General features: G+C 53.6%; 1 protein-coding gene and 1 long non-coding RNA gene across 4 annotated transcripts in view; one reads left to right on the forward strand and one right to left on the reverse strand.

The window, feature by feature from the left end:
* Nucleotides 1-2,556: 2,556 nt before the first annotated feature.
* Nucleotides 2,557-26,167, reverse strand: part of Pebp4 (phosphatidylethanolamine-binding protein 4) — a 191,568-nt gene continuing 167,957 nt past the window's right edge. For both annotated transcript variants that reach the window (XM_005373691.2, XM_013513921.1), the window contains exons 5-7: nucleotides 16,431-16,476; nucleotides 14,165-14,278; nucleotides 2,557-2,836 (exon numbers count right to left, since the gene is read on the reverse strand). In XM_005373691.2, the coding sequence (XP_005373748.1) occupies nucleotides 2,709-2,836; nucleotides 14,165-14,278; nucleotides 16,431-16,476 (288 nt within the window). In that variant the 3' untranslated portion in view covers nucleotides 2,557-2,708. The remainder of the gene's footprint in view (nucleotides 2,837-14,164; nucleotides 14,279-16,430; nucleotides 16,477-26,167) is intronic.
* On the forward strand, nucleotides 4,194-11,912 carry LOC102015271. 2 transcript variants are annotated; one of them, XR_001233899.1, is made up of 2 exons: nucleotides 4,194-5,673; nucleotides 11,697-11,912. It is a non-coding gene; the product is annotated as an uncharacterized LOC102015271 (long non-coding RNA). The 2 variants fall into 2 exon arrangements; XR_259244.2 differs by lacking the exon at nucleotides 4,194-5,673 and adding an exon at nucleotides 5,704-6,369.

Consider the following 26,167-nt stretch of genomic DNA (forward strand, 5'->3'; position numbering starts at 1 on the left):
AGTGCCTGGTATGCAGAAGGCGCTTGGTAAATGGTATCTGCCAGTGATGATGAGAACGCCAGTCCTCTTTAACCCTGCGCAGGGGTCACCACTGCTCCCTTACATCTTTCTTTGCCGTTTCATTAGAGACCTCAAGCAATTTGCATGTCCACCTTGTTTCCACCTGGAGGAAGCAGTGGTGAGAAAAGGAGTGAGAGGCTCAAAGAGCCCTAGGCGAAAAGCTTCCTCAAGGGTGGTTCCCCATCCCCTGTGGCCTCCGTGTCTTCCCTGTCCGTCCCTGGGCCCTCCTTCTCTCTGGTTTCCAGGGACAGCCTGGTAGGGCCGGCTGCAGCCTACAATCTGGGCTGGCTGTGCTCTTTTTTTATGTTTTGGGGCCAAAAGGGTAGGGGGTCTCTCCTGCCACTGAATCCAAATTGCAGAACACCAGGACAAAGTAAGGAGGGGGAGAAAGAAAGGAAAGCAAGCAAGCCGATAATTTCCTCGAAGGATAAACATCCGACTTTTTTTTCCTTACCCAAAATAAACAGGCTAGCCACAAGGAATTAAAAGCAGAAGAGGGGAGGATGTGTCTCGATTTGGAGCTGCTTTAGCAAGTTGACCTTCTATTTATCCTGGCCCTGGGCACCAACCGGAGCTGCCAATTATACTCTGTGTCTAGTGGGGTGAGGGGTGCAGGAGAAGGTCCCAAGGCATTTGGGGCCTGGAGAGTCCCTTCTGAGGCTGCCTTCCACGACACTGCAGATGGACACTTCCTTTCGCTCCTTATTTTAGCTCTGTTTGCAGGCTTGCCTGGTGGGGTGGATGGCAGTGGGGAAGGTTTTTTTTTCCACCTTGGGCTGGCATTAGATGCTGTTCTAAAGCACAGGACTCTGCTGTCTGCTGCCCACCACCTGGGCATGGAGGGGAATCTATCAACAGGGGAGAGGCATCATTCAATTCCCTCTCTAGTCACCAACTCAATCTCCCACCTTGCTGCCTTCTTCAGATGCCGCTCCAGAACTATGCAAGTAGTTGAAAGTGTGCTTAGCTGGGCCGGGTCAGCCAGGGCCCCCTGCCTTGCAGCTAACATGGTGCATGCCTCCAAGAAGGTAATAACCCGCTCCCAGCTCAGCCTGCTTCTTTCATCTGGAGACCTCAAAGCGCTTTGTATACATGAGTCACCAATGTTGCTGCACCCTGGCCAAGGAGAGGGGCTTATTAACTCTTGGAGGGAAGCTGAGCTGAGGGCCTGTTGGAGGGGTGAGTTGAAGGGGCTTGGTTTAGGATGTGCAAGAGGCTAGCAGAGGGGGTTCCCAGGGGGTCCTTGGGTGGGAAAGTCGAGGCCTACAGCTCAGTCCAAGGGATGCAGAAGCTGGAATCCTCTCCTTGTAGATATCAAGGAGCTTCCTCACGGCTTTCCAAGAGCACACACCTGGTGGTGTCACCTGTCATCCTCCAATTTGTTCATCATCCAGTGATTGTAGGGTGCAATCCAAAACGTTAGCGTGGCCACAAGGCCTGGCATGGTCTGCTCTTTGCCTACCTATCCAGGCTTTCTCTTCCGTGTCTGTTTCACTTCAGCTGCACGGTTGGTCTTTCATTTCCTGGAAGATGCCATGCATGTCCCTGTCAGCTGCAGCAGCTAGGAGGAGCTTAGGGATGCTCTCTGCCCCGGTCTGCACTCACCGGGCTAACCCTACGTCACCTTCCAGCCCTGAAGTTAACATCACTTCTCCTGGGAGCTCTCGCCTGAGCCTTCAGCCCCCACCAGAAGCCGGGACTCCTGTCCATCCTCATAGCACTAACCACAGTTTGTTATGATTTGCCTGTGCCTATCTGATGCCCTCGCCCCAGATTCCACAAGGCCAGTGCCACGCTAGCCCTGTTCGCCTGTGCATTCCCAGGCCTGGCACAGTACAGGTGTCCACGATGTTTGCTCAATGAATGCTGATTAATGTTGGGGTTGGAATGGTCCGTGGGGACAAAGCGGTGTCCCCTACGGCTTCTTCCCCCCTCAGTGTCACTGCTGAGAAAGCAGAGCTTCAGAGAGGATGAGCCATTTGTCTGAGGGCTCAGTTCAGGCGTAGGGATCCTCACCGCCTGTCCATTCCCCAGCTGCACCCACTTTCAATTACAGGAAAGTCCCAAGTCCTAGCTGGATGCTGGCTGATTTTTCCCTTGCTGATTTCCCTTTTCTTTCTTTCTTTTTCTTTCTTTCTTTCTTTCTTTCTTTCTTTCTTTCTTTCTTTCTTTCTTTCTTTCTTTCTTTCTTTCTCTTCTCTCTCTCACCCCCTAACCCCTTCCCTTGCTTCTTTCTTTCCTTTCTTTTCTTCCTCTTTCCTTTTTGTTTTTCATTACTGCAGATTAAACCCAGAATCCTCCCACTGAGCTATATTCCTAACCTTTTTATTTTATTTTAAAACTGGGTCTCATTTAGTTGTCCAGTCTGGGCTTGAACTTGCAGTTCTCCTGCCTCAGCCTCCCAGAGTGCCTGGATTACAGCCATGCTCCACCATGCCTAGCTCCCTTTGTTGATTTTTCCAAAGAAGACATGTTAGGAAGCAAAACAACAAGAACTGGATGACCTCTTATTTTTATTTTTTTTTTGTAATTTGGATGAGAAGGTATCCATACCCACAAAGGATCCTGTCCCCAGACTGTTGTGGACACACACCTGGAAGGTGAAGCCTGCAGCCCAGCAGGCAGTTCTCTCTGGGTTTGTCCTTGGCCTAGAAGCCACCTTCCCTGGAAGCTTGGAACGTTGTCGAGTCCTGGTAGTTCTGCATCATGAACTGGGTGCTTGCTTCAGGCTCCTTCAGGTGGAAGCGGTACAAAAATTTGTCCATTTCCCAAGAGCCTGGAAGGACAGACCACACGGGGGGAGTGAGAGAGAACCACGGACCTGAGAGCTGGCAGGGACTTTGGCCCTCTGGCTGTCGGGGCACAGTACTTGGGGAGCCCCTGTGTGCTAGTGGGGTCTCTGAGAATTGTGGCACCACAATTACCTGCTTGCTAGGATTGTGGGGACTAAGCCCAGCCCAAGTCAAGTCCACCTTTTGTCTCCTTCCCTGGGCCTTGTCTTTAACATGCTGCGGCCTTCTCCCCCTATGCAGAAAGGACATGCCACTGGAGCGGCTGTTCCCTGCCCCCATCTCTTCCTGCAGGTCTCCTGACCCCATGATGGAGGCTTCAGTGCTGCTTCTCGTCACACCAGGTCACCCTAGCTGCTGGGGCTGAACCTGGTTGTTCTTACCATCTCCTCCCCTGAGCCTCAGCCACCCTCTGCACAGGGCTCCTTCCCCGTGGTGGAGGTAGACAGGCAGGGCTTGGATCCTGGAGGAGCAAGAAGTGTGGGAGACCCATGCCTACCCTGGCACTTGGAGAAGCCCATGTTGGTGCCCATGTTGGTCCCCATGTTGGAGGGGCCCCTCCTCGGGGGACGGCGCAATGAGGATCACATCTTCTGGGGCAAGTGTGAACAGGCCTCACAGTGGGACAAGGAAGGTACAGCCCTGGGTGCTGATGAGGGGCTGAGGGACGTGATCAGAGGCAAGTTCCCACACTCTTCTTTTCTAAACCCTGAGCTCAGGCACCCTGGGTGGATGGTTGCCAGGAAAAAACAGGAAGCCCAGATAAGTTTGGCTCTCAGATAAACAGCAAATGATTTGTTGTGTGTGTCCCTCTATTATGTGCAGCATACTTCTACTGAATTATTTTTCATTGTTTATCCAGAACTTAAACTGAACTGGAATTAAAATGCATCTGTAGTTTTTGTTCTTTTGGAGTTCTCTCGTTGCTTTGGAGGCTAAATCTGCGGCCTTCCCCGGAGGGGGCTTGGTCGTTCCTGGAGCACAGCCGGGTAGTGGCTGATGTGCCGTGCGCTGTGAGACCAGTCACCTCTGCTCCCCAGACAGAAGAGGTGAGTGCTGCCTGCCCGCAGTTCTTCTTAGACACCACCTGAGAGTCGCTGCCCACCCATTCTCCACCTGTTGGCTGTGTCTGCATCCCTCACCCTCTTCACAACACCAAGGAGAGCAAGTCCACCCAGGTGTGTTTCTCCTCCATTTCTCCTCCCGCCCAGGGTCATCAGTGTTTCAAAAATATTCTTAAGGACAGGACAGTTTTGAATCCTATCCTCATCCAATAATAATAATAACAATAACAACAACAAAAATAATGATGATGATGATGCCACAAAAGAGAATAATGCCAGCAACCACACACACACCTCTGTAGTGCTCCTGTGTGCCGCTTGCACGATGAACAGTACTTCACTCAGTTCTCACAAAAGTCCTACTGTAGAGGACTGTGATACCCCTGGCTTACAGATAAGAGGCTGGGTCCAGAATGGGGGAGGAAGTTTCCTAGGGCAGCTGTCCCCAACCCTTTTGGCACCAGGGACCAGTTTCCTGGAAGACAGCTTTTCCACAGACAGTGGGATGGGTGGGGGTGGCTATGGGGTGATTCAAAGTAGTGTGCAACTTGGGTCCCTGTGTGCGCAGGTGCAGTTCACGGTAGGAGTCCCACTCCCATGAGAAGCTAATGCTCCACCTGACAAGAGGTGGTGATTTGGGTGATGTGGAGCTGCTGTAAATACAGATGCTTTGCTCACTGACCCAATGCTCACCTCCTCCTTTGTCGCTTGGTTCCTGTCAGGCCATGGGCTGGTACCAAGCCAACCTGGGTGACAGAGGCCGGGCAAGTCCTTTCCAGCTTCCCTCCATCCTGTCTGCCTCCACCATGGGATGCTTGGCTTACCTCAAGGGCTGGAGGGTGAGTGCTGCAGGACCATCTTGGGGAAGGGTGGACAAGGTGCTGAGCACTGGTCTGTTGGCCGGGTACTGAATGCACTGGGCATTTCCACAGTGTGACTTTGTGTTACTCAAGGGCCCTTATACAGGCACTGTGCCTGGCTGGAGCCTCTAGACCCCTGGGGCTGGGCTGGCTAGAAACAAATTTTGGTATCAGGACCCTGGGAAAATGTGTGCATACCAGCATATGTGTGTGTATATTCATGTGCATATGCATATGTGTGTGTGTGTGTGTGTGTGTATGTGTGTGTGTGTGCATGCCAGGGAAAGGGTCCCTGGGTGAATTGGTGGGTGGCAGGCACGAGGGGACAGAGGGGCCTTCCCCACTCAACAGGGCAGGAAGGAACCTGGGTGGTAAGGAAGGAATTGAAACCCATCACAAGATCAGGCAAGCTGGTGAAAGAAATCCCCTTGCGCCCCTCTCAGCAGAGCTGGCCTCCCCCGGCTCAGGAGCCACCTCCTGCATGAGCTCAGAGTGTCCCTGGGGTCTCCGGCTCCTTCCCAGGCCCACTTCCGACAAGTCTGTGGTTCTCCAGCTCCGCCGGCAGCTGTTCCCCGCACCCAGGCCCTGTGCCGGCTGTCTCCCCTGGCTGGCCTGGACTCCTCACCACCCCCCAATTTCCTGCCGCAGCGGGCGAGAGGAACTGACCCCGAGCAAGTTCTAGAAGGGAGAGGGGTGAGTCAGGCCCGCAGGGGTGCGTGGGGAGAGATGGGAGCTGTGGCTTCTGTGGTCACCGCTCAGAGGAAAGCCCCTTCCTGTATGGCATGGCTGTGTCCCTGAGTGCCAGGAGGCTGCTGCCATGCAGGAAGAGGGCAGGACTGTGTCTGCTGGGGCCACTGCACTAGGAGCCAGACTGGGCTCTTCCTGGGGCAGGACAGGGTGGTGAGTATCTGGTGTCTGTCTCCTGAGCTGCCCAGAGATGAGAATACAGGGGCCTGGGCTCCTTGGGGCAGGGCTGTCACATAGGATGTGCGGGTCCATCCCAGGACAACCCCGGGGTCCATCCGTCCTGCAGAGGCAGCCCTGTGGAGAGGCCATCCCCTCACGTGCAGGTCCCTGCTGATGTTAGCCAAGAGCTGTGGATTTTATAGATGTTGGAGTAGGAGGAGGCCGAGGGGAGAGGACATCTTACCTAAAGCCTGGAGGGTTTCTGACCTATTGCTTGTGCCCGAGCGGCTAGACACAAGGGACACTCGTGTCCTCATGGCTGAGAGGGGAGCCCATTCTCTGGGCTTTAGCTCCAGGAACTGCCACAGCTGGAAGCTTTGCACTGGGCCCAGGGCCAGGTCGTGACAGTCACTTTCTCCACCCCTAGGTTCTGAATCTGTGGGGCTGGCTATGCATGTTTTGGGCGTGGCTTGTCACGTGCTCCTGACCAGCTCCACTGAGGCTTTTAGGGCTAAGCCAGCCTCCAAGAGACTGAGAAATGGTGCTACATCTACCCTGGCCCCCGACCCTGGCAACACTAGGCAGGAGGGGTGAATAGCTCCTGGGATAGAACATGTTCTGTGAGCCTCAGAGCCTGGAGCAAGGCCCTTCTGTGTTCTACCAGCAGCTGCCTTCTGTGGCCTCTGCCAGGTACGGGGTCCAGCCTGTTGCTTTATCCACACTCACTTCTGTCCTCCATGATTTTCTCTTCTCTCCCTTTCTCTCTCTCTGTTTCTTTTTGTTTTGAGACTCACTATATAGTCCAACTGGCCTGAACTTGCTACATACCCCAGGCTGGCCTTGAGCTCAACATGATCCTCCTGCCTCAGCCTCCTGACTGCTGGGATGACAGATGCATGCCACCACACTGGGTTTTCTCCATGAGTTTCTAATGTGAGACGATCATCAGTGGACAAATGGAAAACCTGTCCTTTGAAGAGAGACCTTGGCCAGCAGTGCAACTTTGCCCCGGGCTCTGGCAGACATCTGCAGGCCCACTCTTTTCCGGTCTTTTTTTTTTTTTTTTAATATTTTCTTTTTTGGTGCCAGGAATCGAACTCAGGGCCTTGCACTTGCCAGGCAGGTGCTGTGCAGGCCTACTCTTACCCGCCACAAGACAGTACTTCCCGATGCTGCTGTGATCCAGGGATGTTTTCCACCAGACTTGTCACTTGGTCCTTGCGGGACCAGGGGTGTAAGGGTCAGAAAGCCAAGGCGGTGGCTGAGCTCCTGAGGTTGGACCCTGTCCTGGGCAGGTGCTGCAGGGGCCTGCGTGCTTGGCTCTGATCCGCCCTCCCCCTGGGCTGGTGACCTGCCTCTAACCGAGGCAGCGGCCCTTTTCTCTGCCCCTGGCTTTGCTCTACCCTCCAGCTTGGTAGGGCACCACTTCTTGTCAGGGGACAGTGTCCCTGATGAAAACAGCAAGAATTCTACTCCAACCTAATAACCGCCCCACGGCGAGCATGGCTCAGGTCTGTAATTTGTCTGGCTCGCCTGGGCTGGCTGCCGTGATAGAAGCGCTGATGCCTTTCTGCCGAGATTAATGATGTCCCAGCAGTGGTAGGCGGGAGGCCTGAGCCTTTTATTTTTTGTGCCGTTAAATGATATCCAGAGACTTTCACTCGGGAGCTGGAAAGCCCTCGTTCCATCACATCCAATTACTCCTGGAGAATATTTGCTGAGTGGCGGATCCTGCTGGCTCTGGGGTGGAGGGGACACTTGGACACTGGTCTGAGTGACACCCTGGGGAGGCCACGCAGTTGCAGGGCAGTGAGGGAGAAGAGAAGTTGGGGAGACTGGAGAGTGGGAGGGAGGTTCCTAATTGTCCAGTGAATAGATGGTCTAAGCTTCCTTCCTCCACCTGTGGCTGAGGGTGGGGACAGGGATGGGATCAAGAGGAGGAGGGCCTCTAAGCTGCCCAGTTAGCTCCCAGTGATCATATTTGGGGATTATCTGCTCTTTTGTCATGTGACCCCTCTGACATTGCTTTGGACAGCTGGTGTTTAGCTTCACTGGGGAAGGATGCTCCAGATCTGCCTGCGGCCCGCAGAGACTTCAGGCAGCTCCTGGCCAGGGTGCCTTTCTTCGTGTTGCGCAGGTTGGCCCCACCTGGGTGCCTGCCAGGCCCCCATCCTACCAGGCCTACCAGGAGGCAGAAGAGAGCCACCTGCCACGAGTCCGCGTGATGTTCAGGGGCTGTGCCCTGGGGTTCTAGGGCTGGGCCAGGGGAATGAGCATGAGAAGTCATGGGGTGGGTCGGGCTGTTCTGCAGTGGGTTGTGTGTGTGTGCGTGCATGTGCGTGTGTGTGTGTGTGTGTGTGTATGTGTGTGTGTGTGTGCGTGCATGTGCGTGTGTGTGTATGTGTATGTGTGTGTGTGTATGCGTGCATGTGCGTGTGTGTGTATGTGTATGTGTGTGTGTGTATGCGTGCATGTGCGTGTGCTGGGCGGGGGGCTTGTCTCCAGATATGGCCTGCTTTCCTCTCAGGCCTCTTCTTCTATACTTCACCACACCCCACGCTGCCCCAGGCTTCCTCCAGGCCCGGTGGGCTTCCTCCTAGCCTCGGTACTGTGTGTCCCCCTCCTGTCGCGTAGCTGCTTGGGGCTTTGCTGCCCTCATGTCCTTGGCCCCTAATGCCCCTGTCTCATTCACCCAGGGAGCCCTACAGGCCATGAGATGTCACAATAAGACTCAAACCCCACCATATAGCAGGGTTCTGCCTGTCCCTCTTTTCTCACCCCCTGAATCCAGGTGCCTGTGGTGCTAGGGAGCAGCTTATGGCCACCCTTGGCACCCTTGCCTGCCACCTCATTGGTTGCCCAACTAGTGGGCCTTCCCTCTTAGTGAAGGCCGCCAAGGCTGCCCTTGTGAGGTGGGAATGCAGCCCCCATGAGCACTCTGGCACTGTCCTGGGCTTGTGGCCTTGGAGTGGCTTCTGGGAAAAGCTGTGGTATGTCATCTCTCATCTAACGGGACAGCAAGAGGAGTATGCGACCAGCTTGTTGTACCTTGGGGTGAGGTGGCTGAGACGTGGCAAGGCGCTGACGGTGGCTCCCTGGAGCTTTGGGCTTAGCCATGGCCTTCACTGTGAAAGGGAATTATGGGGAGGATGGACCACTGTGACTCAGGGCAGTAGGATGCAGTTGCCCCGTTTGTCCTCAAAAGGAAGGTGGTGGTCTAGGTGGATGCTGGGGACATAGGCTGAGCCCTTCCCCAGGCATCAGAATGAAATTCACTTGCTATTCCCTGGGTACCTTTGGTGAACCATGCCACTCGTTATGGGTTTCCAGCTTCCTCTTTTGCTCTGGCTGCTATCCTGCCCACCCAACATGAGGGCGCAAGGTGAAGGTTGTGGAGAGGTGTTCCCGCCTGCCCAGGGTTGGGACAGGGAGGGCATGTAGAGATTGTCATTTGTGGGCATGGTGCTCACAGAGGTGGCAGCCTCTTCAGGTGCTGAAGGAAGTTGATGTGTGTTTGTGAACGTGGGGGTGTGGGAACGTTCGGATCTGTCTGCGTATGAATGGCTTGTGAATGTGCGTATGTGGGTGTGTAGAATACACAGACACACTCATTGACCGAGAGCCCAAGGTGGCTTGGGCCCAGTGACAGGTGCTAAAAGGCAGGAAAACAGAGGTGAGCTCTTCTCTCAAGGAATTTATAGTCTCATGGTGGAAGCTGGGCGATGGGAGTGAGTGAAACTTGATTTAGTAACATAAAAGAGATACAGGCAGACTCCTGAGGAAATTCAGTGGAAAGTCAGGAGACTGGATGTAGGGACAAGGACACTAACAGGAGAGGGCAGGGCCAGACTTGGCTGAGAGAAGCCATCCCTGGCGGGTGAATGTGGAGTGCATCAAGGAGCCTTGGGCTGGGCCAGTGCCTACAACAAGGCGAACACATCCCATGGCTGAGGGGAGGGAGGGGAGAAATAGTCCACCTGGATCGTCTGGCAGGGATACATCATTTGTTTGGTAAGAGTTGTGGGCAGGTGACCTGAGTGAAATACAGGATGTAAGGGACATCTTGACAGTGTGGGAGGGGCATGCGAAGCCTGCCTGTGGGGAATGCGTTTGGTTGGTTCCTCTGGAATCTAGACGTCTATCTAGCTGCCTCGTGCAAGACTGTCACTCAGAATACATGCAGGGAGACCATGGAGAATGTCACGCTGAGCTTAGAGGCCAGATCTGGGGCCTCGGGAGTGCCTGTACGTGTGCGTGCGTGCTGTGTAGCGCAGAGCTGGAAGGAGCAGCTCACCAGGAAGCAAAAGATGGAAATCTAGTGCATCCCAAGCATGAGATAACAGAGCCTGACTCTGGGAGGGCTAAGTGTGGATAGCCCTCTGGGATAACGTCAGTGAAACTGGGCCAGCACTTGTCCAAGGCGGCCGTTCAGGCTTTCTAGCCTCTGCCCATCCCCTAATGGGGGCTTGGTTATGCTTCAGCTGTCTGGGGATCTGCCTGATGCTCTCTGTGAGTGCCAGCTCCCCTGGGCTACACCAAGGTGACACATCCCCACCCATGAGAGTAGGGGCACGTGGCTCCAGCAGGAACCTATGCTATGATTAGCCAAGGCCTGTCCGAGCGACTGTGAAGCACACGGGCCAGTCCTGCTGAGAGAGGAAGAGCTGTAGAAGAGACAGTGGCATGAGGTGGCAGGACTTTGGGGTAGAGGAGGGGTAGCTCGAACCCCCTCTGGGCCTTGCTGTGGACCTAGACGCCCAGGCATAAGCCTGCTGGGAGGCCTCCACGCACATGTCCAGGGCTCACTGGCAGGACCAGCCTTGTCAGCTCTCTGTATTCATGTGGCAGAACTCAGAGGCGAGAAAGGCCCACGAAGAGCGGGAGCAAATCTGTTCCCGGCCATCCAGTTGTAGAACAATTACAACCTTTTGTTTTGGAAAAGTACAAATCAAGGCCCAGAGAAGCGAGGTGTCTTGTGCAAGGTCACACGAGAGTGTGAGTGTCAAGGAGTCCTCATTTCCTGGCCACACGTACTCATCCTGAGTTCTACAGTGAGGAGGAACCCTGGGGAAGGCTTCACCCCTTGGTTCTAAAGATGGCCACCTTGTCACTGTTTACGCGGTCAGCTCAGGGTCAACTACACAAATCGTAAGCTCCCTTCATACTCTCAACCTGTCATTCACATACGAATACCGGGGCGGGCGGGAGACCGCACAGGACAGAGGCCTGACTCTTCAAAGGTTTTTCCCCACCAGATATTTTCAGTGAATTGAACTCTGTGCCACACCGGAGACCTTTAAGTTACTTCGGTTTCAAAACTGCTTGACAGAGTGTTCTTACAGTGGCCTGTTAAGTGGCTAGTTAACCATCTGCATAACGCCCATCTACCTAGCTCCTGCAGCCTGCCCTTTCCCCTGCAGCCTGTTTACCGGGGGATGAGAGATGCTGATTACATCCCCTTGCCAAGGGCCTGTATTTGTTGGCAGGGCCCTGTGGCCTCAGAGTGTCAGTCCAGCCTGGGGCTCCAGAGTCTCCAAGCACTGTCCAGGTGCTGCGGAGCCTGCCAGGCCTCGGCACACCAGCATTGCTCAAGCACTGCCACTTCTGCTTTTGCAATCATCCTGGGCTCGTCCTTGCCAGGTCTTCACATTGAAGGGCCTCTGGTGGCTTCAGTCTCTGGCCACTCGGGTTGGGTGTTAAGAGCAACCTTCATATGTTGTGTCCATTGCCTCCTTATGGTCTACCAAGCTTGCAAGCCCTGGGCACCAAGAACCTTCACAACCCTCCTCTTTTTTCTCCTTTCCTTTCCATTTTATATATATATATATATATATATATATATATATATATATATATATATATATATATCTTTGCATTTCTAGTTTCTCCAGCCTGGAGCTTCCTCCTCCTTCCCTCAAGCATTCAGACTTCCTTCTTGGCAGGGCCCAGCTCCTACATGGAGCCTCCATGCCATAGTGATTTGAAGATCATCTGCTAATGGTCATCTCATTTTCTAGAGGACACAGAGGTCCAGAGGCAGCCTCATCTCAAAGTCACATCACTGGCCGGAGAGAGGAAGCAAAGGTTCCCCATCCTGGAGGAAGAGGTCGTGCTGTCCTAGAGAGATGTTGACCCAGAAGGGATCTGTCAGAAGGATCTGTCCCCAAGTCCGCGTGGTGATCGCTGTATCCTCACAGTCAGAACCACACAATTAAATGCATGATTATAAGCTACTCTGTATTGTTATCTAATTGGTTCCAAAGTAGACTGTAAGACCCTTGAGCACAGGGAATTCTTCTCCAAAGCCCCCAGCCCAGGGCTGGGTATATGGAAGGGGTCATAGCACAAGGCTGTTTCCTTGGCCGGGATTTTTGTCCAGGAGGGTGTTTTTCCTACTTTCATTTCTGTCAGCGAATAAAAGAGCAGAAGCACTCAAGGGACTCTGTGTAGAGTAAGTCCAGGGTCTGAGTTTTTATGTGGGTGGAAGGTGGGCCGTGTGTGTGTGTGTGTGTGTGTGTGTGTGTGTGTGTGTAAGTATGTATGGTCATGCACAAGCACAGGGAATAGTGTTTTGACAAATATCCAAAGGGATAAATAATGGTTTCAGCCTTGCTAGGTTTCCAGTTTCCTTCCTTGCCACCTGTGACGTAGCAGGGCAGGGAGAGCCATTGTGTTTTCTGGAGAGTGGGTTTTGGGACAACCTCAGGAGGCACTACCTTGATCAAGGAGACTCCCGTGAGGCAGGAGGAGGTGCCACTTCCCAGGCCCCTGGAGTCACAGAGCCTGGACTAGTGGGAGTAGCTTCTTTGTATCTTTGGTGAGACGGGTACCCAGGACGCTGGAGAATTTTTGCATCTCTTTCTGTCTCTGTTTCTGTCTCTTTCTGTCTCTCACTGGTGATTAAATCCAGGGCCTTCCCATTTAGCTATATCCCCAGCCCTTTAAAAATATTTTGAGACAGGAGCTTGCTAAGTGGCTAAGTTGCTGTTATGGTTTGTGTCTGTGTGTGCCCCCAAAGCCTCATGCGGTCATGGAGCAGGCTTTTAAAGTTTGATTGATTATGGGTGTGAGAGCTACACCCGCCTTGGGGTAGATAGTTTGCATATGTAAGGGAGAGGAAGAGGCTGCTTGCGGCCATTCCTCCCTTGTGTGTGCTTGTTGCTTTGGCTGTGTTCTGACGCTATGAGCTGTAGCACTCTGCCATGTGCCACTCTGCCTTGTAACCTGCCAAGTATGGACTGAAACCTCCACAAATTGTAAGCGAAATAAACCTTTCCTTCCTTAATTTTGGGTGTCAGGTATTTTGTCCCAGCAACAAGAGAAAAGTAACCAAGACAGTTGCCCAAGTGGGGCTTGAACCTTCAGTCCTCCTGTTTCAGCCTCCCAATGTGCTGGAATCCGAGGTATGCACCACCACACCTGGCTTTCCTTCTCTCTCTGTATCTAAATTTAAGCATGTCTTTGGCCCAGCTGTTCAAACAGGTTTGCAGGTTGGCAGGGTGGTGGGGGTACCTGGGGGAGGGTTCACGGCTGGAAAGGTGGCACTAACTCCACTCCCAGGGTGCCTGGAGCCCTCTGTGATTGGTGGCCTCTCTTTGGCACAAATCTGAAGGGCTTCAGTGCTGAGCCCGTGCCTTTCTGGGTTCCACACTCTGGGGCCTCGGGCCTCCCGGTGGGTGGAGGTTGGTCAGGGTCACTGGGTGAGAGGAAACGGTTGCTGACAGGAGCCCTCCCACTCGCCTTCCCCACCGCTCGGAGGATGTACACGGTGCACTCTCAAATTGCCATTTGTGCATTCACCATGACCTCCCTTTCCTAACATCAGGGCTGTTGTGGAGCACGCAGAGATTACTCCATGTCGCATTTTCCTGAAGAGGAATCCAAGCTCAGTGAGGGGAGACGTAGCTCACACGAGTGAGTCACCTGTGGGCCACGGTGGCCAGGTCCACAGCTCCTCCCTCTCCCCAGCCTTGGTGCTAGGAGGACCAAGGCCAAGGCAGTAGGAGGATTCAGGAAAGGGGTCCTTTGTCCATTCAGGGGTGTTGCTCCTCAGCTGGGGGAGGGGGCGTGGCTGGGGAAGTCTTCCCTCTACCGCAGAGATGGCAGGGCAGACCAAGCAATTAGCCACCAATGAAGACAGACCGGCAGGGTGGCATTCCAGCACCCTCTTGCCCAGATCAGCTTCAATTATAAGGCACAATTACTGGCCAAGGTGTTGTGGGGTAGCTGCCTGCACATGCCGTGCAAGGTTTCAGGGGTGCTTCTTGGTCTAGGGGACTTGCTTCTGAGAGGAGACCACATCTGAAGCCAATACTTCCTTTAGGGCCCTTGTTCCAGTTCATGCTCCAGAAACACTACCTTCTGACCCCTGTCTCCAAGGTTCATGGGTGGGTGTCAAGTCCCAACTTCCCCCATGAGTGCACGAGGCTTCAGTTTCGCCTTATAACCTACCCTGGCTGCAGGAGAAAGGATGGGGAGGCCTTACCTCGAGTTCTGTTTTCTTTGGGAAGGAGGTTGATGGTCTTTACTTCCTGACGGTAGATGTAGAATTGGTAGCGGTGGAAGCCACTGTGAGCTGGTGGGGAGGGAGGCTGGTAGGCTACAGGTAGACAAAAGAGAGATAGGTGAGTCCATATCCCATACTACCTGCTTACAGCTGTCCTGGATACTCTAAAAGAGAACCATCCGTGTCTTTCAATGGTCCCTGGTGACCTTTCTGGGGTCCCAGAAGAAGGCGCCTCCATTGCACACCCTTAGGACTCATGTTTGGCAGGCTCTTGCCTTCAGGGTCTCCATTCACAGTGTACATTTGGGGGGCTGAGTGGGGGAGGGAAGGAAGTGGTCCTAGAGGGAACGCTCTGTGCTGGCTGAAGGTCTGGGGCGCTGGCGCAGCTCCCAGGCCTTTTTGGGCCAGTGGGTGTTCGTGTTGTCCTGTTTTTTGCTTTAGTCTATCCTGATGGATTTCCTGCCTCAAGAGAAACCTATCTTCCCTTATGAATGTGTTTGGTGTGGATTTTTATTTATTTTTTCAGCATTTCCTTGTGAAGTTAATCCCCAAAGAAGCCAGTTTCTTGGCTGGGTCTGGAGGATCTGGAAGTGGTTACGGGGGTGGGAGGGACTGGGTTCAAAGGTTTGATCATAGGCACTGTAGGAGCTGGGCACTTGGGGCACTGGGAGAAGGCCCCTCTCCCTCCCCTTCACTCTGCCTCTGGGATACTGACCTTTTTTGGGGGGAAAATGGGGTGGAGATATCTCTCTTCCTTTCCCCAAGTCTGTGCAGGGACCCAAGGTTTTGCTGGCCTGGACTGGGTCTTCCAAGCTGGGCTTCTTTCCAAGAGCACATTGCCCCTTCCCAATCCCCTGCCCTTTCTCCTTCTCTCTTTCCAAGGAGGAGAGTAAGGCTGGAGCCAAGAATATTTCTGGGGTGAGTGGGGAAGGAGTGTTGCATGAGCTTGCATGGTGGGAGGGAGCATTGGTGCTTTCTGGCCACCCCCCTCCTTTCCTCTCCTGATCATTAAACAAAAGAGCGACGGGCTGTTTGGCGCTGTTGGAAGCATTCCTCATTGTGCACTTCCGGCCACGGGGGCCTCCAGCCTGCCAAGAGCCAGGGGAATTCCTGACTGTTCATCTTTCCCATCGCAGATTGGAGTGTGTGTGTGTGTGTGTGTGTGTGTGTGTGTGTGTGTGTATTCTGAGAGAACAGAACAGTTGTGCCAGAGCTGTGAGTTTGTGTGGCTTGGGGTCCTCATTGGGGCAGGTGTACATATGGGAGGAACAAGTGTGCCAATGCTGAAGCTACATCGGAGACTCTGCGTCACTGTGTGTGGATTTGTGTAAATCTGTGCCTTCACACATGCTGCCAGTGTGGAGAAAGCGTGGCGCTTTTCAGTGTCCCTTCATGTGCCTGGGTGTGTGGAGGGCAGGTGTGACAGGACAGCTTCCGGCCAGGCTGGCGGGCATGGCGGTGGCCATTTGCCCCCGAGGTAGGCATATTCTACACTGCCAAAGGCAGGTGACCAAGATTCTGTTTTAGAATCCGCTGGTTCTCTGTCGTTTCGGATTTATTCTCAGGGGAGATGAAGAATTTGCCCCTCCCAGGAGGGCTTTCCTGAGGAAGCCCCCACTTGAAACCTCTAGAAGGCAAGCCTGTGGGTGCTGGAGGGGTGTGTACACTTTGGAAGCTTCTCTGGCCAGGCCCCTGCTTCTCCATACCTTGGCAATGTGGGCATGAGCTCCATTTTCTGGCTGAGGAAACTGGGCCTCTGAGAGGTTAAAGTAAGACCCCAAGAAGTGGTAGAGCTGGGATTTGAACCCAGGTCTATGAGGTACCCAAGCCCATGTGGCTCCACAGTCAATGGGACCATTTCTCTTGAGTCATTTGTGAACCCTCACCTCCAGCATCCTCTCCTAATGGAGCTCAGGGGACACTTGGGAGGGGGGACCTAGCAGGGAAGAGTGCAGGGCAAGGCCTCAGAGGTGACCAGGGCTGTCCTGTCAGACAGACCCCGGTGTTCTCACTCTGTCCCTTACTAGCTGTGTGACAAGGGGCAGGTCCACCTGTGCCTGAATTCATTCTCTTTAAAACGGAGACCTGAGTGTTAGCAACTTTGCAAGACAGTTGTGGAATGACATCAAGAGCACACAGGGGACCTGGCGGGGGGAGGCTGGCGTTCGAATGCTGCAAGGCAGCACCAGGAAGCTGTGCCACTGTGATTCCTGGGACTGTCACGGAGCCCTGGCTGGTTACTCACCTGATAACTCCTGGCCTTTAATCTTCCCTCTCTTCAAGTCGGTACCCTGAAATGAGAAATGAGAGGCTGGGCCACTGCTGAGGCAATGAAGGCTGATCCCCCACACTTTGGTCTCCCTGGCTCTGCTGAGCTCCTGTCTTTGTGGGAGCAGGGGAGTCATGGCTGCTCCTGGGAGACGGACTGTGGGGCTTTGCAAAGGGTGCATCAGGGGCCCTGAGGGGAGAACGCAGAGACAGGGTGTCTGAGGATGGCGTGGAGATGGAGGGCAGATGCTTGACCTCTGGGGTTCCTGAGAAGGCCTTTCCCAAATGGCTGCCCCATGAACACATCTGTACCCCAAGACTGGGTACCGGATGTAACTGTTCATGGGGACAGGGCCGCACTGTCCTCAGGAGTTTGCTGGTCAGCCCATCCTCTCAGAAGGGGCCCTGCTGTCTTCAGAGCCTTTAGCACATTAGGCCAATGGCCATCTGGACAACCAGAGGAGACAGCAGGGCAGGAGGGGCTGGACCACCTCACTCAGCCCACAAGCTCTAGGGAGTTTCTTTGGCCTCAGTTTCCCTCCGTCTCTCTCTCTGCTCCCTCCTCTCCTCTGCTTGGTGTCTGTGGGATAATGAGGTGCTCCCCGGGGGCGGGCGCTAATTACTGTTTGTGCAGGACTGGGAGATGCTCAGATGAAAGGGACTGGAGCCGGGCCTCTGGGACTGTGCCACAGCTCGGGGCCCCGAGCCATGCCAGAGAGCCCTGCGGGTCCTAGGTGTGGGGTTTTATAGTCTTAATGATGGTGATTAGCGTGGCTCTTAATTGATTCTGCCAACACCTAACTGTGCCCTGGCCCCCTTTCCACCCTTCCTGGGGCAACCTCTGCCCCTTCTCTCCCCGAGGTGCTTGTGGGGGTGCAGAGGTGCCTTGAGAAGGGGATGGGAGGCCTTGCTGGGACATAGGGGGCGTGGGGCTGGAGGAAGGTTAGATATAACCTCTGACTCCCACCCACCCATTCTGGATCCCCCCTAACCACTTCCCCTTTAGTCTGCAGCTCATCTGCTGTCTTCACTTTGGACCTCCCTTGCTGCAATCCCATCCTTGGGCTTGTCCCTGTGGGTCTTGGTCACTTTGGGTAGGGGCAAAGGGAAAGATGCTAGGAGGACAAGCCCCTCCATACTTTGTTTGCTCCAGCCTGCGCAGGTGAGGTCTCCTGTCTTCCCAGCGCCCCCTATCCTCATCGCTGCTCTGGTCTCTCTGGAGCCCCACCCATACAGCTGTGCACACCCCAGCCCTGCCTAGTGCTGCAGTCCTTCTACTTTCCTGGTTTAGAGCCTGACATTGTCCAGGGCTGGGGTTAGGCCTCGAAGGGTCAGGAGCTGAGAGGCGGGGTCCTGGGGGAGGGCTGGGGACGGGAGCCCAGGGCCCCTCCTGATGACCCCTGTCCCTTTCAAGAGAAGAGGTCGGGACCCAACAGGGTCCAAGTAGCCACTTTCCCCAGATAACTATTCTGGCCACCCTGGGTAAGGTGGAGAGAGCTGCAGCCGGGACCAGGGACACCCAGCCCAGCCAGCCCACTCTGTGCTCTGTGTTGGTGTTGCTCAGCTTCCCCCACACCCCTCTCCAAATGGGCCCAGCCAGCGGTTTGTTGAAACCAAACAATAGCAACCTAGGCAGGCTGTTTCTTCTCAATTCCCCACAGGCTTGGGTCCCGCCCAGGCCTCTCTTCTCTGAGTGAGGGCAAGGAGGCCACCAGGGCTCTGCTGGGGCCGTGGGGTCAGGGAGCAGCTTGTGTGGAGCTGGAGCCGGGCCCTGTGGAAAGTCTGACTTGCAGCTTGCAGGGTGGGGAGCCTCCTCCTGCACCCTGGGGGCGTCTTCTCACCCACTGGGGCAGCTTGGCAAAGGCTGTGTGCTAGCCCTTGGGTTGGGCTCACCGGGGCCACCCCCACCCCTCTCCCCAGGGACAGATGCTCCATGCTTCCTGGTAGGAGGAGCAGGGAAGGACCTCATGGCGGAGGCCCCACATGGCAAATGGATGGTATTGCTGTGATTTACCAGTGTTGGGGTGAGGACTGGTGGCTCAGCATGCTTTGGCCATAAACTTTGCCTCCCTGGACTGTCTTGAAATTTCTACCACAGAATCAACACATGGAAAAGAAACTAAATTCTGAAGGGTGAGAAAGTTGGGATCCAGAGAGGTCAAAGTAATTGTCCCCAGCCATTTGGGCAGTGAGTTTGAGAAGACTAGAATCTTTAGGGAGGAAGCGGATGCAGACCCAGAGACTCCCCCAACCCCCAAAGCCTCCTGGTTGAAGGGCTCAAGCCTCTGGACCCACAGTGCTGTCCTGGGCTTTTCCCTGGCTCAGATACTGGCTGGAGGTGTGATTTAGTGGTACAATGGATGCTTATCATGCGCGAGGACCTGAGTTCAATCCCTAGCACCAATCAAAACAAAACAACTCTGAAAAAATACCCAGCTATTACCTGGAGAGCTGGGGCTGCAATGGAAATAGTCCCCTTCATTCCATACCAGCTTTCTTAAAATATCTTTGTAGGTTAGAAAATCACATCTAGCTGTGACAGCCTTAGCAAGCAGCAACTCTCAGGAGATGGAAGACATTCAGTTCCAGGAGGAGAGTAGGGAAGTTGATAGTTGTTAGCACAAGGGGCTGGGCCAGGGAAGGCCCCTGTAGGGCACCAGGTAGGAGTCCAGCCACCAGGGCCAGACACTGCTCCTGCCAGGGTGAACAGAGATGGGCTGGGGGAGGAGAACCTGCAGGAGGCCGGGGCCTGATGAGAGCTTCCTACATCCTAGGCCTCCTACCCTCCATCTGCAGCCTTCACCTGCCCCTGCTGGCCTCCAGGTGCGCGTGCTCCTCTTTAAGATGGGCCAAGCACAGACCGACCTCCTTTCCCTCACTGTAGCTAAAGACAGGTTGACATTTCCAAAAGGAACTTGTCAAATGCTCAGGTTAAAAAAAGGAAATAATTATGGAAATTACAAACAGCGAAGATGCAGTTGGGTTTCTGAGCCTCAGGAACACAGAAAAGTCAAGGATGGAGTTTTCGGGATGGCAGGACAGGGCCACTTGAGATGTTTGGCTAGTGTGGCTGGGAAAGCATTCTGGGCTCCCGTAAGTGTCAGGGACCAGATGGCCTTGGGCAGCCAGTTCTTTCTTTAATCGCATCCATCCTTTGGGGATGGGGAGTCTGATACCCATGACCCTCCTAGCAAGGACACAAAGGAGGGCTGGAGGATTGCTTGGTGGGACCAACCCTTACATGCTCAAGATATAAGAACAGTAGTTGCTCCTTTTGCTTACAAGCTGGTCTCACATGTATGTGTGTGTATATGCTTGTGCAGGTATGTGCACGTGCACGTGTGTGTGTGTGTGTGCATGTGTGTAGGGTGCTGGGTAGACATACAGTTGCCTGTCATATCAATAGGCACAAATGATTCAGAGAATCATTGCAGAGAAGGATGTCGAACACTTCAGGGAATTTAAGCATTTAAGAATACGAGGCACCCACTGCTTCTCTGTCAAGCTAGTTTGGAACTGGCATAGGAGATATTGAGGAAAATTTGGGGCTCAATCTTGGGCACCCCAACCCCATTCCAGGATCAGGGAGACACAGTCTTATGGGAGTTGTTCTGACTTATTTGCCTCAGGTCAAGAGCACTGTAGCAGAAACTGGTGTAGAGGGTGAGGATCTGTCTCCACCCACTGTTCGGTTCTAATTCTAACAAGATTTTTGTGGTTGTACTCCAGGATTCTGTCCCACTGATGGAACTCCTGACACCCCAGCATAGGCAGGGCAAAGAGCATTATCCCCAAGGGAGCAGACAAACAGCAGAGGGCTCATCCTCTGGAGGGCAGGGGCTGCTGCTTGCCCTCTTTGTAGCCCCTGGGATGCTTGCACATAGCAGGTGTGTAGACCTGGCTACTTCAGTAGGCTTCACTTCTAGCTGCCACTAATTGCTTCCTGTCCCATGAGGACACCTGAGAATCATGCTTTCTGAGGTCTTCCATAGAGTTAAGGGTCCCAAGACCCACCCCCCCATCTCCGCAGGGACCTATTCTGTGGCTGGATGTGGTTTTCCAGCTCTGGTGGGTGGAGAGGGGCTGGCTGTTGCTGTGCCAGCAGGGCTTCTGGCTACTGTCCTCATTCCCCTTCAATTACCTGCAGGCAGCTGCCCGCCCACCTGGGCCTTTGTGGAGGCCCCAGGCCCTCAGACTGGCCAACCCCGGAGTGGAGGGTCAGCGTGCAAGATGATTTAATCTCTTTACCTACCCCTTCCCATTCGGATGGGAGGATTCAATCACTTTTGCCTGGCTGCAGATCCCTGTCAGAGTGGGAAGTTTCCCTTTTTTGATCTTTGGGAGGGTGGGATGCATCCACAGAGCCCCTAACTTGAAAGATGAAGCAGAGACAGAGAAGAGAGAGAGTACAGAGAGAAATGAGCAAAATGGAGTCCTTGGGTGGGAAAAAAAAAAAAACAAGCCAAACAACCAAAGAGGGAAAACAGAAACAGGGTTCCAGACTGTGTGACACTGGCACTGAATGACAAAGCTCCTTGCTGTTTTGCACAGCTGTCTGCAAACTGCCAAGTGGCAAAAGAGCCAGGAAAAGGCCCAGCACTGGAAAGTGCTACCCAGTAATCTGTGCATTCTGCAATTAACAGAGGGTAAGTGAGTGGAAGGCATTGACAACTCCCAGGCACTGAGGTCCCCAGGGGCTGTGGCTGCCAGGCCCCTGAACGCATGCCAGCCTGGAGAAGACCCAGCCTGGAGGATGGTGTTGCTTCAAGGGAAAGGCTTCCAGTCCATTAACCCCGTGGACTGCTCTTTTGCCCTGGGGCTGCCAGAAGGAAGGACAGCCACTGGGGCAGTGGAATGAAGCCCATGGGGAGTGGTAAGGAGGAGGCACAAGGGTCTGAGCCCTCCTGGGAGCTGAGTGCTTCCAGACCCCAGGGTGTAGGAGGGCGGATTACCTTGTACACCCTGATCCCTTGAGAAATATCAGCATCAAAGTCTTGATAGGCCTCTTCCCAGAGCCCTCAGGGACAGTGGGGACCTCATGGTGAATGCCATCTTTAGAATACACCAAGGGAGGGCCAATAGCAGACCCTGGTACGTTGGCAACAGGACCTCCTAGGTTTTGATTCCTAGCTTGGCTTCCAGTCTGAGTGGATTAGTTCTCCAGGCCCCTAGATGCCAAAGTGGGGTAGGGTGTGGTGTGGCTGAGGGGGAATGATTTATTTCTTGAAGTGAGTAGCTACCCCAGGATGGGTGGAGCTTCCTCCAAACTTCCCCGCCTCCATGACACTGGGTTAAAAGGTGAGATTTCCTAAGGCCAGTGTTGCCTGTGGCTTGGGAAGTACAGGTTGTCATGGTCCTTGGTTCCAGGCCATGTGAAGTATCTGTTGTTGCTTAATAAGCCTCTCTCTCTCTCTCTCTCTCTCTCTCTCTCTCTCTCTCTCTCTCTCTCTCTCTCTCCTGTGTGTGTGTGTGTGTGTGTGTGTGTGTTAGCATGGCATAGGTTCTGAGGAATGGTTGGTGGCTGGAGAGATGGGTAGATGAATGAATGAATGGGAGAAACTCTGTGTTGGAGAGAGAAATATAAATGAGATACAGTTCACAGTATTGAGGTGCTCATAGTTTAGTGGAGCAGATAAATCAAGGAAATAATGACAGGCCTAAATAATTGCAATTTACAGGCAATGCTATAAGGGGGCCCAGATAGTAGAAGATATAACTGCTGGGAGGGGTGATCAGAGAGAGCTATTGAGAGATCACTGTTTGTCTGAGCCTTGAAGGATGCATGGGGGCTTTCTGGTTTTCTAATGGACAAAATAGGGGCAGGAAGCACAGTAAAGCAGAGGAAACTGCCTGTGTGAATGTGCAAGTGAGATGTGAGAAGATTTCACAGGACTGGCTGCCTTTTGAAGCCAACCAGCGTACGTGTCTGGAAGAGACCCAAGAGGCAGCTGGAAGTGTAGGCATGAGGTCAGGCTTCGACGGCGGGCAGTGCTTCTGATTTCTGAGAATCAAAGTTATCGGCAGGCTGCTCCTCGAGTCCACAGATCCCAGCAAGGCCTTTTCTCTTTCCTCAGTGCTCAGCAGCCTCATCCCAGGAGGGTCACTAGAGTGGTCACTAGCTGGCTGAGCCTCTGGTCAAGAAAGGACATGGGCGGGGCTGGGCTTTGGGTTGCTGTCCTTGCAGCTGAATTCCGTCCCCGAGAGCCTCATTCAGAGCCAGGTGTGCCTAGGACCCCTGACCCCAAACACCTCCATTTTACAAACTGTAACTTTATTTCAGATCACAAAAGGACTAAGTGGTCTATGTAGAAAAAAATGAAAATTACAGAAACATAAGGAAGAAATAGAAGCTGCCAGATCCTACCGCACGGAGAGCACTGCCCCGAGGGCTTCCTTCCTGTCTTTGCATTTGGGTCCCAAAGCTTCTTGTCATACAGACCCCAGCTTTGAGCTCTTGGCCCCTGTGGGGCCCGCATTAGCTGGGGCTTCTGTCTGTCTGCCTCAGGGGACCTCCTGCGTGGGGATACTGGGCCAAGATCTGGTCAGTCTTTGAATGGCAGGAAATCATGGAGCCACCTTCCTTGAACCTGCCTGTCATGGTCGCTCATTCTCTGGATATGGCTCAGGGGTCACGAGGTGGGTGGGAAGAAGAAAAGGAATAAAGCATGCAATGTACAATCTAATTAAACTCGCAAACACCACGAGCTGTTAGCTGGCTGTGACCCCTGTGTACTAGAAGTCTGTCATCTCTAGCTGTCAGCACAAAAGGTGAGACCTTTGGTATCAACAACAGGTTGCCCAAAGGCTCTGCTTATCTGGAACCGTGGGGGGAATTGGGTATTCCTCGTAGGTACATTTCCCCCATATCTGGAGTCTTATCTGATTAGTTCCCTGAGTCCTTTTATTGGAAATGTTTTGGATATCCATCTTATTAAAACACTAGTTTTTATCTTCTTAATCGCACGATACGGAGAAGACTTTATGTAATTTTAAACACCACTGTAGTTGTCACAGCGAATACCAGCTTTGTGCCTTACTCTAGCACCACACTACGAAGCAAATAAAAAGAGCAGTTTATTCAGCCTTCCACCTGCTCTAGCCTCCTTCAGAGCCAATAATGGAATGTTCCCCCAGCAGTCACCACCTGGGGAAAGGGGAACCCCCTTCTATGGGGTGAATGCAGCGTGGCAAGCGTTTCACTGGGCTCTTTGCATGAGTTAGCTCATCTTGCCCATGAAGGTGCTCCAAATTGAGAGCAAAGGCCTCTGCCTTTCTTAAAGAGTTGTGCTTCACCGGCTGACTTCTGACAGCCGCGAGGACCAGGAAATAGAGACATCCAGTTGACGGGCGACTCAGTGTTGATCACTGCTGTTCTATAGGGCAACTCCGGCTTCAGCCCAACGTCACTGCCAATTAGCTGCATGATTCTGAGCAAGCCGTTGTGCAGTGTTTCAGTCTCTGTACCTATAAAGTGGTGATGATAACGCTGTAGCCCCGGTTTCCTCACAGAGCTGTGAAGATGCAATTAGGAAATGAGTGTTCTGAAGCCCCACAGGGCCGTCCAAGTGTAAGGGTCATTACCGAGCCGAGCTCCTGGCTGAACTCGGCAGCGCAAGGCTCAGTGGAGGGAGGAGGGGGCTGAGTGGCTGCTGAGCGCTCAGAGCCCATCCTGCCAGTGCTCTTTGGCTATGACAGACTAGGGAGTCTCTGGGCAGGGTCAGCCTTGTGAGGCTAATGGCTGTGCCGTGGGCTTGGAGGTTACCCAGCTGTGACTGCAGCCCGTCCTGCTGGGCCTGTGCTCACCCAGGGTGTGCAGAGCGAGCGGCACATGGTGTTTATTAATATGCCCTGATGAAGGCATTAATCTCTCTTAATGACACCATCTGAGCCTGGTCTCTGTCTTCTCTCTCTCCTCTCTCCTGTCTCTATCCCCCATCCCTTGGAGAGGCGCACTCACAGTCAGAGGCATTGGTGGTTGCGAGGAGGCTCAGGACAGAGGACCAGGGCCTCTGCAGGAAGTGGAAGTGGCTTGGGGGCGTCCAGAGGGAGGGTTCCAGGCGTGGGGAGCAAGCTGGGTACTTCTGGCTCTGCCTTTGAGTGGAAACTTGGCCAGAAACCCCTTTGTGATGGGAGCAAGGGAGGCAACACAGTGTAAGACTTTTCCAGAACGGTGAGAAAGGGCGTGGCAGGGCTGAGCTAGCAGCCGCTGGGCTGAGGGGGCTGGAAGGAGGCTGAGGAGGCCCCCAGGCCACACCGGGGCTGGGTCTGAGAGGGCTAGGGGCAGAAAGAAAGCCAGAGACGGGGAAGATGGGAGAACACAGAGTCACACACATGTGCATACGCACACATGCACATACACACTTGCGATATGCTTATAGAGCAGCTGCTCACACCCACATGCTCACATATATACATATTCACATATTTATACTCCTAGGCACGACATACTAAGACATCCAGTATACTCACAGATGTGCTCTTGTGCATATATGCACTCACATCTCCATCCACTCACGTTTGAGTATGTTCCCATACACACATAAATACATTTAGACCCTGCACTCACATGTGCTCATGTGTACACATGTTCACACTCATCCCTCATGCTCACATATAACATGCTAACACAGTATGCTCACACATGTACATGCTGACACCAATGTGCATGTTAGTGCCGCATCACACACCCACATACACCCATGCTTATGTGCACAAATGCTCATCCACATGTTCACACACACAGTCACATACTCAATATGGTTGCGCAGTATACACTTACACATGTGCTCACATACATACATGTTCACACACTGACAATATCTCCCCCATATGTGAACATGTACCTGCTTACACACATCTATGGTCTTTCCACATGCTCACCCACACACATGCATGCCTATGTACATGCTCACATGTGTGCTCACAAATGCACACTCACACATACACACACAGTCACTCATTCCCACGCTCACACACACAGGCACACTGACAGCGCTCACACCCACTATGTCAGGGGTTGGGTATGACAGGAGAACCAGGAAGGCTGCATTTGGAAGGATGGGTGTCGAGGCTAAAGCTTAGACTATGGTATTAGAAGTGGGTGTGGGACCCTCCAGCTCCGACAGGGAACAGGGACCAACGGACACCTGGCCAGGCCTGGAGTCTGGGACAGGTACTAAGCTGGCCTGTTAAGTGGAGGGTCTGCAGGCCTGTGGGCCAGAGGATGTCCAGGATGGTGGGAGAGGAGGCGGTTGGCCAGAAGCCAGCAGGGCACCCTGACTTAGCCCTCCCCTGGGGCTGTGTGTAAAAGGCTATAGGCCGCTGGCTCCATGAAGCAGTGGAACAATTAGGAAAGGGGTGCAGTTAATCCCTGAACAAACAGGGATTGGGAAATATGGCCTAGCCTCAGGCTCCATCACCCCGTCTTTCTGGCAGGGAGGAGTAAGGGAAGAAGGCAAGGACCTGGACCCTGGGAGGAGGTGACCCTCACCAGACTTTGCTGCCCACTGTGGCTAGACAGAGGATGTCAGCAGATCCCTGGCATGCCCTGGCCTGGAGCGTGGCGCCTGGCTTGGCTAGCGTCTGGAGCTGGGGGCTTCTGGGGTTGTTCAGGCTCTGCAGAGCTTCTGGCCCTTCCAGCCCTTCCAGATCCCCTGTTTGGTTGAGAGGTGCTCCCGGGACCCCACCCGACCCACCTGGCTCTCTACCACCAAC

This window comes from Chinchilla lanigera, unplaced genomic scaffold (genome assembly GCF_000276665.1).
Source record: "Chinchilla lanigera isolate Chin_1 unplaced genomic scaffold, ChiLan1.0 scaffold00002, whole genome shotgun sequence".
Taxonomy (NCBI): domain Eukaryota; kingdom Metazoa; phylum Chordata; class Mammalia; order Rodentia; family Chinchillidae; genus Chinchilla; species Chinchilla lanigera.